General features: G+C 47.5%; 1 protein-coding gene across 1 annotated transcript in view; it reads right to left on the minus strand.

Moving 5' to 3' along the window:
- Nucleotides 1–1,343: 1,343 nt before the first annotated feature.
- Nucleotides 1,344–11,642, minus strand: part of pkdcca (protein kinase domain containing, cytoplasmic a) — a 32,354-nt gene continuing 22,055 nt past the window's right edge. Inside the window, 3 exon segments of the mRNA XM_078282430.1 lie at nt 1,344–2,009; nt 2,489–2,662; nt 10,581–10,688. Of these exon segments, the coding sequence (XP_078138556.1) occupies nt 1,927–2,009; nt 2,489–2,662; nt 10,581–10,688 (365 nt within the window). The 3' untranslated portion in view covers nt 1,344–1,926.

Below are 11,642 nucleotides of genomic sequence, written 5' to 3' on the forward strand. Positions count from 1 at the left end.
TGTCTGCCTGTCTGTCTGTCTGCCTGTCTGCCTGCCTGTCTGCCTGTCTGTCTGTCTGTCTGTCTGTCTGCCTGTCTGCCTGCCTGTCTGCCTGTCTGTCTGTCTGCCTGTCTGTCTGTCTGCCTGTCTGTCTGCCTGTCTGTCTGTCTGCCTGTCTGTCTGTCTGTCTGTCTGTCTGCCTGTCTGTCTGTCTGTCTGTCTGTCTGCCTGTCTGCCTGTCTGTCTGCCTGTCTGTCTGTCTGTCTGCCTGTCTGTCTGTCTGCCTGTCTGTCTGCCTGTCTGCCTGTCTGTCTGCCTGTCTGTCTGTCTGTCTGTCTGTCTGCCTGTCTGTCTGTCTGTCTGTCTGCCTGTCTGTCTGTCTGTCTGCCTGTCTGTCTGTCTGCCTGTCTGTCTGCCTGTCTGTCTGTCTGCCTGTCTGTCTGTCTGTCTGCCTGTCTGTCTGTCTGCCTGTCTGCCTGTCTGTCTGTCTGTCTGTCTGCCTGTCTGCCTGCCTGTCTGCCTGTCTGTCTGTGTGTCTGTCTGCCTGTCTGCCTGCCTGCCTGCCTGTCTGCCTGTCTGCCTGTCTGTCTGTCTGTCTGTCTGCCTGTCTGTCTGTGTGTCTGTCTGTCTGTCTGCCTGCCTGTCTGCCTGTCTGCCGGTCTGTCTGCCTGTCTGTCTGTCTGCCTGTCTGTCTATCTGTCTGTTTGTCTGTCTGTCTGCCTGTCTGTCTGTCTGTCTGCCTGTCTGTCTGTATCATCTAATCTGACTGTCAGATCAAACTCTTCTCTGTAAAACTCAGTTTTCTAGTAATGAAGATATTTTCTGCTGGCTGGAGTTTCCAGCATCAGATAAACTGTGAACAAGCTGCTATTGTTCTGACAGGTCAGGGTCAGAGGTCAGAGGTCACAGGTCAGAGGTCACTGGGCCCGAGTTCCAGTGGCCGGTCGAACATAAAGAGCTCTATCACTGTCTCTCTTTCTCTGTCTCTCTCTGCTTTCACAGAGAGCTACTTAACTAATAAAGGGAGGGTATTGATATCATCAATACCAATATCAATATTCAACCACAGAATGATTTTTCATCTTGTTTCATTCATTATCTGTGAAGCTGAAAACTCGTTTTCCATAAGAAAGAAGCAAAAATTAGAGAAAAATCAGAAAAATAGATAATAAATTGATAATGAATTTGTCTGATAGAAATCTGTTTTCCCATCAATCACCTTGTGACGTCCTGAAATGATCTCCCGACCCGCAGGTTGAGAACCGCTGCTGCAGTTTCTCCTCTCTGATCAGAAACTGATATCTGATCAAACATGTTCTCACACACACACACACACACACACACACACACACACTGCTGCGGACCACAAAGCTTTTATTTCCATATAAAAATACTTTAGCATTGTTTATTTACAGTAAAGTTGTTGTTTATTTACAGTAAAGTTTATTTACAGTAAAGTTTCCTGGTTGGACTTTCACTGAAAGCAGATTCCTGATCTGAAGGATTTCCTCAGACTGTCGGACATTTCCTTTGGAAATAAACAACATGGAGAACGCTTCCTGTTCTCCTGTTCTGCTCCTGGTTCTCAGAACTATTTTTTTAATAAAATCTTTACGTTCTGTCAGCCTCAAAGTCTCACCTGTCTCCAACAGCTGTTGAAGAACCTGAAGGAACCATGAGGAACCGTGAGGAACGTCTTCCTGCTGTCAGTGCTTTTCACACTGAGGAAGAGTTCCTACATCTGTCCTCCAGCTCCAAAAACTGACACCAAGATGATGTCATCTCAGGAGAACCTGAAGACTTCTGTTCCTTCAGTCTGAGGAGAACCTGAAGACTGTTCGTCTGATTCTGAGGAACAGGAAGTCGCCTCCTCTTCCCGTGTCACCGAGCCCCGCCCCCGCAGCAGATGAACCAATGAGAAGGAGTTTCCTCTTCCTGTTTCCCGGCTCAGCCCCTCCTGATGTAGGTGACCCGCCCGCGGGCCCGGCTCAGCCCGGCGCTGCCCGTCTTGAACCAGACCAGCTGATGACCTGGAGACAGACAGACTCACTGACCTCAGTTTGGATTTCAACACTCTGAAACTGAATTTATTTTTTGTGCAAAGAAAGAAAAGGAGGAGAAGAAGAAGAAAAACCAGAAGAGGATGATGAAAGTTAGATGACCTGTTTCCTGTCAGCAGCAGGAAACAAGAGCGAGAAGAAGAGAACAAAGAGAGGAGGAGAGGAGGAGAGGAGGAGAGGAGGAGAGGATGAAGAGTGGGTGACGCTGTGGGGGGCTATCATTCAGAATGTACTGGTGGGGCTATGGGCTGTGGGCGGGGCTATCGGCAGGGCTGTGGGCGGGGCTGTGGGCGGGGCCTGAACCAAAGAGTTTGGAGAAGTGGTTTACCCATACATCTCCATTTTGAATGGGTAGATCCTCATGTTTTTGTTTGTTTACAGTGTTCCAATTTTCCCAGAAGTGGTTTGTTTTTATAGATTCCTCAGTAGCATGTTCAGGTGAGCGTTACCTGTCCAGGTGGTCTGATTGGTCCGGACGAACGCCCTGCAGGGGGCGTGGCTTTCACACACTCTGACAGCTTCCTGCAGGCTGAACACAGACAGCAGGCAAACATCATGCTGATAGGAAGGCCAGCAACGATAATCCTCCCCTGGAACAGAGGAGTCCAACACCTCCTGATAATCTGGAGGAGGAGAGGAGAGGAGAGGAGAGGAGAGAGGAGAGGAGAGGAGAGGAGAGAGGAGGAGAGGAGAGAGGAGAGGAGAGGAGAGGAGAGGAGAGAGGAGGAGAGGAGAGAGGAGAGGAGAGGAGAGGAGAGAGGAGGAGAGGAGAGAGGAGAGGAGAGGAGAGGAGAGGAGAGAGGAGAGGGGAGGAGAGAGGAGGAGAGGAGAGAGGAGAGGAGAGGAGAGGAGAGAGGAGGAGAGGAGAGGAGAGGAGGAGAGAGGAGGAGAGGAGAGGAGGAGAGAGGAGAGGAGAGAGGAGGAGAGGAGGAGAGAGGAGAGGAGGAGGAGAGGAGAGGAGAGAGGAGGAGAGGAGAGGAGGAGAGGAGGAGGAGAGAGGAGAGGAGAGGAGGAGAGGAGAGAGGAGAGGAGGAGAGGAGAGAGGAGAGAGGAGAGGAGAGGAGGAGGAGGAGGAGGAGGAGGAGAGGAGAGGAGGAGAGGAGAGGAGAGGAGAGGAGAGGAGAGGAGAGAGGAGAGGAGAGGAGAGAGGAGAGGAGAGAGGAGGAGAGGAGAGGAGGAGAGAGAGAGGAGGAGAGGAGAGGAGGAGGAGAGGAGAGGAGAGAGGAGAGGAGAGGAGGAGAGGGAGAGGAGAGGAGGAGAGGAGGAGGAGAGGAGGAGAGAGGAGAGGAGAGAGGAGAGGAGAGGAGAGAGGAGAGGGAGAGGAGGAGGGAGAGGAGAGGAGGAGGAGGAGAGAGGAGAGAGGAGAGGAGGAGGAGAGGAGGAGAGGAGAGGAGAGGAGAGGGAGGAGAGGAGGAGAGGAGGAGAGGAGAGGAGGAGAGGAGGAGGAGAGGTGAGGAGGAGAGGTGGAGGAGGAGGTGAGGAGAGGAGAGGAGTGAGGAGAGGAGAGGAGAGAAGGAGAGAGGAGAGGAGGAGAGAGGAGGAGAGGAGGAGAGAGGAGAGGAGAGGAGGAGAGGAGAGGAATGATTACAGTAATAATGCACAAATTCATGGATTTTCTTTGATTCATCAAAGTTGATAAATGCTATCAGCTGTTCCATCAGCTGAAAGTCTGTTGGTTCTGAACTGTGAAGTTCATTTAAAACACTGACTTCATAATTCCTCACACACACACACACACATACACACTCTCTCTCTCTCTCTCTCTCTCTCACACACACACACACACACTCTCTCTCTCTCTCTCTCTCTCTCTCTCTCACACACACACACACACACACACACACACACGTGGCAGCAGTCAGCTCAGCAGTAAATAACTCCCTCTAATACACTGTAATTACAGTAATACTTTAGAGAGAGAGAGAGACAGAGAGAGAGAGAAATTAGAGTTAGAAAGAGTTAGAAACCAGCTACATGCTACTGAGGAATCTATAAAAACAAACCACTTCTGGGAAAATTGGAACACTGTAAACAAACAAAAACATGAGGATCTACCCATCCAAAATGGAGATGTATGGGTAAACCACTTCTCCAAACTCTTTGGTTCAACAGAGAAGAATAAACAGCAAAAACACATACAGATAAACTACAAAGTTTAGAGTCAACCATAAAAGACTATCAGAACCCGCTAGATTCCCCAATTACACTAAAAGAACTACAGGACAAAATAAAATCACTTGAAACCAAGAAGGCCTGTGGTGTTGACGGCATCCTAAATGAAATGATAAAATTCACAGACCTCAAATTCCAGTTGGCTATATTACAGTTTTTCTCAGTGGCTTTGGTACATTTCTCAGATCAGAATTGAAATTCTCAAAACTACTTGTTCAACCTCCACATCATCTAGTCACTTGTGCACATCATAAAAGCACTTTCTCATTCTTTTGAACAAATTGCAAATGCTTTGGCACATTCATGCAAATGATTATGTACAATTGTCTGCTGTTTCCTACATTATCAATTGCTCATGTCATGTTGATCAAAATGTATTATACCGGTTCTCTGTTGAATAGTCTTACCCCCCAAAACATCTAGGCATTAGTTCATTGCATAAGTGGTTGAACCAGTTGTCATAATCTGTCAAGCATATTTTCTATACATTTCTATTAGACTTTTTTTGTAAATGTGTCCTGAATTGATGAATTGCTCTCAGGTGAATCTTGACTTTCACTAAAGAAGGGGAATGTGTGAAGCGTTAGATCAACCAACGATCAACCGGTTCTCTAAAATATGTCAGAGGAGCATCTCATGACCCTTCAGCTGGCAGCAGATACAGACAGAGCACAACACAACACAGAGTTACAGGACAGGAAGTCAGGAGGTGTAGAAAGACCGCACTGTAACTCCCCATACAGCGCCGCATGTACAGTTCTGCCTAAGGGGAGTTTCCTATGTTTACATTTCTAATCTTGTATTTTTTTCCTTTGTGCTATGCAGTGCTGTAAAACAGTCTTGTCTTTTTCTTTTCTGTATCGCAATGACATGGTCTGTCAACAAATTACAGTACAAACAGTAAAAGCGTAAATGTGAATCCTGTCCAATCTCTTGCAATCGATCTCCCACATGCAGTAATGTGGAACTTTGTACTGTTGAAATTGAAATATGCCGTACAGAAAAAGTGCAGCCTTGTGCATTTTCAATCATTGTCATCAAAACCTGAGCCATAGTTACAGAGTCACTGTTATATTGACAACATGGCTAAGCATTTTGACTGTCTTGTTTGTAAACAATGACACAAGGACTTGTCATTCTGATGGCACTGACATGTTCACTGACATGTTCACTGACATGTTCACTGACATTAATATTTACTTTTGAGAGATAGACGAAGGGTTTTGAGCAAGTTACGGGCTTTTGCAGGTAATCCATTGTGTGGTGCTGTTTGTACGAATTGTTTCGAGAAATGCACTTCCTGTTTTGCAAATGTTAAGGATGATTCGAGAAATGTACCAAAGCGACTGAGAAAAACTGTAAAACTCTTTAACATCGTCCTTAGCTCCGGGATCTTCCCCAATATCTGGAACCAAGGACTGATAACACCGCTCCACAAGAGTGGAGACAAATTTGACCCCAATAACTACCGTAGGATCTAATAGATAGATAGATAGATAGACTGATAGACAGATAGATAGATAGATAGATAGATAGATAGATAGATAGATAGATAGATAGACAGATAAATTGACAGATAGACAGATAGATAGACAGATAAACAGATAGACTGATAGATAGACAGATAGACTGATAGACAGATAGATAGATAGATAGATAGATAGATAGATAGATAGATAGATAGACAGACAGCGACTGTAGGATCTGTGTCAACAGCAACCTCAGGAAAATCCTCTGTATGATCATCAACCACAGACTCCTACATTTCCTCACTGAAAATAATGTCCTGAGCAAATCCCAAATTGGCTTTTTACCAAATTATCGTACAACAGACCACATTTTCACCCTCAGCACCCTAATTGACAACCAAATAAACAAAAACAAAAGCAAATTATTCTCCTGCTTTGTTGATTTCAAAAAAGCCTTCGATTCAATTTGGCACGAGGGTCTGCTGTACAAACTGTTGGAAAGTGGTGTTGGAGGAAAAACCTATGACATCATCAACTCAATGTACACTAACAACAAGTGTGCCGTTAAGATCGGCAAAAAACACACAGACTTCTTTCCCCAAAGCCGGGGGGTCAGACAGGATGCGGCTCGAGTCCGACCCTCTTCAACATGTACATCAACGAGTCGGCAAAGACGTCAGAACGGTCGGCGGCGCCTGGCGTCACCGAGGAGACACAGAGGTCAAACGCCTGTTTGCAGATGATCTGGTGCTGCTGCCTCCAACCAAAGAAGAGCTACAGCAGCAGCTGGATCTTCTGCACAGATTCTCCCAGACCTGAGCCTTGACAGTGAATCTAACCAAGACAAAAATTATGATATTCCAAAAAAGACCCAGCCTCCAGCACCACAAATATAAATTCTTTCTAGATGCGATTGCCCTAGAACAGAAAACGATACCTACCTCGGCCTAAACATCAGCACCACAGGTAACTTCAACAAAGCTGTGAACGACCTGAGAGACGAGGCAAGAAGGGCTTTTTACGCCATCAAGAGGAACATCAAGTTGGACATCCCAATTCAAATCTGGCTCCTTTGACTCTGTGTGGCATGACGGCCTTTTCCTGAACCTGCTTCAGAGTGGAAAACGGTCTACCACATCATTAAGGAGATGTAGAACCAAAACAAATCTTGTGTCAAAGTTAACGAAAAGAGAACACAACACTTCAAACAAGCTAGGGGAGTTTGCAATCTTAGCCCAACATTATTTAATATCTATATGAATGAATTAGCTAGAGCAGAACGTCTCCTGGAGTAATGCTGCAGGGAGAGAAATGAAACGTCTCCTGTATGCAGACGACCTGCTGATCCTCTCTCCACACCAACAAGGACTGATCACAGCCTGACCCTTCTGGAGAACCACTGTAGGAACTGGGTTCTATCCATCAATCTGGAAAAAACTAAAATCATGATCTTTCAGAAAAAATCACATTCTCAGGAAAATAAATACCAATTCAAACTGGGTGGAACAACTCTCCATCATGTAACCAGCTACAATTATCTGGGCTGACAATCACTTCATCTGGGAAGTTTGATTTAGCAATAAGAAACTTGGCAGACACGCAGAGCATATTATACAATAAGAAAATCACTGTATAGATTTAATCCTCCTATAATCTGGTTGAACATTTTTGATTCAGTTATTAAACCAATAGCACTGTATGGTGGTGAAATCTGGGGCCTCATTTCAAATGCAACTATGAAGCCTGGGACAAAAGCCCGACTGAAATTCTGCATTTGGAATTCTGCAAAAACATATCAGGCGGCACAGAAAGAGTCCAGACCGGGCCTGTAGAGCAGAGCATCATGGGAGATTCCCTCTGCTAGTACATATAGAGAAAAGAGCAACTAAGTCTGTCTTCAAACGTGGACACTCTACCGAGACTGCGCTCTTGTCTGTAGTGGAAACACTGCGATCAGCTAGAGCTTCAGTTCTAATGTTGCTCGACCTATCGGCTGCCTTTGACACGGTGAACCACCAAATCCTCTCCACACTCGCTGAGCTCGGCTTCTCAGGATCTGCTCTCCGCTGGTTTGAGTCTGACCTCTCAGGGAGATCCTTTAGAGCGTCTTGGAGAGGGGAAGTGTCTAAATCCCACTGCTGGTCCACAGGGGAACCTCAAGGGTCAGTGCTTGGACCCCTTCTCTTTTCAATATACACCACCTCACTTGGTGCAGTCATCCACTCACATGGCTTCTCATACCAATCATATGCTGACGACACCCAGCTCCTCCTATCGTTCTCGCCAGACGACCCCACGGTCTCGGCACGGATATCGGCTTCTGTTGCTCGGTCATGTGGATTTGCCCTGTACAACATCAGGAAGATCAGACCCTACCTGTCTGAACATGCAGCACAACTTGTACAGGCTCTTGTAATATCAGCCTTGACTACTGCAACTCCTTCCTGGCAGGGCTCCCGGCATGTACGCTCAAACCTCTGCGGATGATCCAGAATGCGGCGGTGCGTCTGGTCTTCAACCGGCCCAAAACAGCACATGTCACTCCGCTGTTCATATCCCTCCACTGGCTCCCAGTCGCTGCCCACATCAAGTTCAAGTCCTTGATGCTCGCCTACAAAGTGGCAACCAAAACGGCTCCGACCGACCTGAACTCCCTCATTCAGGTCTACGCTCCCTCCTGCCCACTACGCTCTGCCAAGGAGCGGCGCCTGGTGCTGCCGCCACAACAAGGCCCTAAGTCCCTATCCAGACTCTTCTTCTGTGGTTCCTCGGTGGTGGAACGAGTTACCAAACTCCATTCGATCCGCGGAGTCCCTCTCAATCTTTAAGAAAAGGCTAAAGACCCAGCTCTTTAGTGAACACCTTCTCACCTGATGGACTGCAATTAAAAAAAAACGAAAAAAAAAAACCTTTTGGCACCTCTGTCCTGTCGGACCAGAACTTAGCTTTGTGGCTCTTACTCTCGTTCTCTCCTGACTAGATCCTTGCTTGTGTTGTATTAACATCTCATGTGTACGTTGCTTTGGATAAAAGCGTCTGCCAGGTGGGAAATTGTAATTGTAAGTTTTGGAGCCACCTGGCACACAGCGGCCAAGAGTATCACCACAGTACTGACGCACTGACAGAGTATCACCACAGTACTGACATACTGCCACACTGACAGAGTATCACCACAGTACTGACACACTGACAGAGTATCACCACAGTACTGACATACTGCCACACTGACAGAGTATCACCACAGTACTGACACACTGACAGAGTATCACCACAGTACTGACATACTGCCACACTGACAGAGTATCACCACAGTACTGACACACTGACAGAGTATCACCACAGTACTGACATACTGCCACACTGACAGAGTATCACCACAGTACTGCCACACTGACAGAGTATCACCACAGTACTGACGCACTGACAGAGTATCACCACAGTACTGACGCACTGACAGAGTATCACCACAGTACTGACGCACTGACAGAGTATCACCACAGTACTGACGCACTGACAGAGTATCACCACAGTACTGACACACTGACAGAGTATCACCACAGTACTGACATACTGCCACACTGACAGAGTATCACCACAGTACTGACACACTGACAGAGTATCACCACAGTACTGACGCACTGACAGAGTATCACCACAGTACTGACACACTGACAGAGTATCACCACAGTACTGACATACTGCCACACTGACAGAGTATCACCACAGTACTGACACACTGACAGAGTATCACCACAGTACTGACATACTGCCACACTGACAGAGTATCACCACAGTACTGACACACTGACAGAGTATCACCACAGTACTGACATACTGCCACACTGACAGAGTATCACCACAGTACTGACACACTGACAGAGTATCACCACAGTACTGACATACTGCCACACTGACAGAGTATCACCACAGTACTGACACACTGACAGAGTATCACCACAGTACTGACGCACTGACAGAGTATCACCACAGTACTGACGCACTGACAGAGTATCACCACAGTACTGACCCACTGACAGAGTATCACCACAGTACTGATGCACTGACAGAGTATCACCACAGTACTGACACACTGACACACTGACAGAGTATCACCACAGTACTGACACACTGACACACTGACAGAGTATCACCACAGTACTGACACAGTACTGACCCCCCCCCCCCCCCCCCTTGGAATACCTGATCAGAATCAAACAGCTCAGACAGAGGAAGCTGTTGACAATGTACAGACTCAGTGAGCAGCAGCTAGCTGTACAGACAGACAGGCAGAGTGAGAGACAGACAGGCAGTGTGTGAGACAGACAGGCAGTGTGTGAGACAGACAGGCAGAGTGAGAGACAGACAGGCAGAGTGTGAGACAGACAGGCAGAGTGAGAGACAGACAGGCAGAGTGTGAGACAGACAGGCAGAGTGAGAGACAGACAGGCAGAGTGAGAGACAGACAGGCAGACAGGCAGAGTGAGAGACAGACAGGCAGACAGGCAGAGTGAGAGACAGACAGGCAGAGTGAGAGACAGACAGGCAGAGTGTGAGACAGACAGGCAGAGTGTCACACTGTGATTCAGGAGAAACAGAAAGTGAAGAACTCTTCCTTCTCTCCTGGACCAAATATGAACACATCAGGAAAATTTTTCAAAAATCTCAGTATCAACGGAAAAATGTGTTTCCATGGAGACAGAGAGGCTGAACTGCAGTGCTTCCATGGAGACAGAGAGGCTGAACTGAATCAGACTGAAACAAACTGCCATTGGATGAATCCCATGATGCACCACAGAATTTTTTATCTTCCTCCGGTCTGTGTCCACTGTTTTGTCCATCTGTCTTTCTGTTGTTGGTTTACATGTTGTGTGTGTGTGTGTGTGTGTGTGTGTGTGCTCACCTGCCATGTGTGTGTGTGTGTTGTTGTGCAGATACTGTCCGCTGCTGTAGAGCTGAAGAACTTCCTCCATGTGGATCAGAGTCTCATCGACGCCCCACTGCAGCTCTCCTGATGGACAGGTGCCGAGAGTCAACAACAACAACAACAGCAACAACAACAACAGCAACAGCAACAGCAACAACAGCAACAGCAACAACAGCAACAACAACAACAGCAACAGCAACAACAGCAACAACAACAGCAACAACAACAACAGCAACAGCAACAACAGCAACAACAACAACAGCAACAGCAACAACAGCAACAACAACAACAACAGCAACAACAACAACAACAACAGCAACAGCAACAACAACAACAACAACAGTAATAACAGTAAAACAGCCTCGGAAGCGTCAGCAGGTCGATGAGACAGAGGACCTGAAGAAGAACATCAGCTGGTTCTGAGTGTTGGAGACGTGCGTGTTGGAGACGTTCTGCGTGTTGGAGACGTTCTGCGTGTTGGAGACGTTCTGCGTGTTGGAGACGTGCGTGTTGGAGACGTGCGTGTTGGAGACGTTCTGCATGTTGGAGACGTTCTGCGTGTTGGAGACGTGCGTGTTGGAGACGTGCGTGTTGGAGACGTTCTGCGTGTTGGAGACGTGCGTGTTGGAGACGTTCTGCGTGTTGGAGACGTGCGTGTTGGAGACGTTCTGAGTGTTGGAGACGTTCTGCGTGTTGGAGACGTGCGTGTTGGAGACGTTCTGCGTGTTGGAGACGTGCGTGTTGGAGACGTTCTGAGTGTTGGAGACGTTCTGCGTGTTGGAGACGTGCGTGTTGGAGACGTTCTGAGTGTTGGAGACGTTCTGCGTGTTGGAGACGTGCGTGTTGGAGACGTTCTGCGTGTTGGAGACGTTCTGAGTGTTGGAGACGTTCTGAGTGTTGGAGACGTGCGTGTTGGAGACGTGCGTGTTGGAGACATTCTGCGTGTTGGAGACGTTCTGTGTGTTGGAGACGTGCGTGTTGGAGACGTTCTGCGTGTTGGAGACGTTCTGCGTGTTGGAGACATGCGTGTTGGAGACG

This window comes from Centroberyx gerrardi, unplaced genomic scaffold (genome assembly GCF_048128805.1).
Source record: "Centroberyx gerrardi isolate f3 unplaced genomic scaffold, fCenGer3.hap1.cur.20231027 Scaffold_140, whole genome shotgun sequence".
Classification (NCBI taxonomy): domain Eukaryota; kingdom Metazoa; phylum Chordata; class Actinopteri; order Beryciformes; family Berycidae; genus Centroberyx; species Centroberyx gerrardi.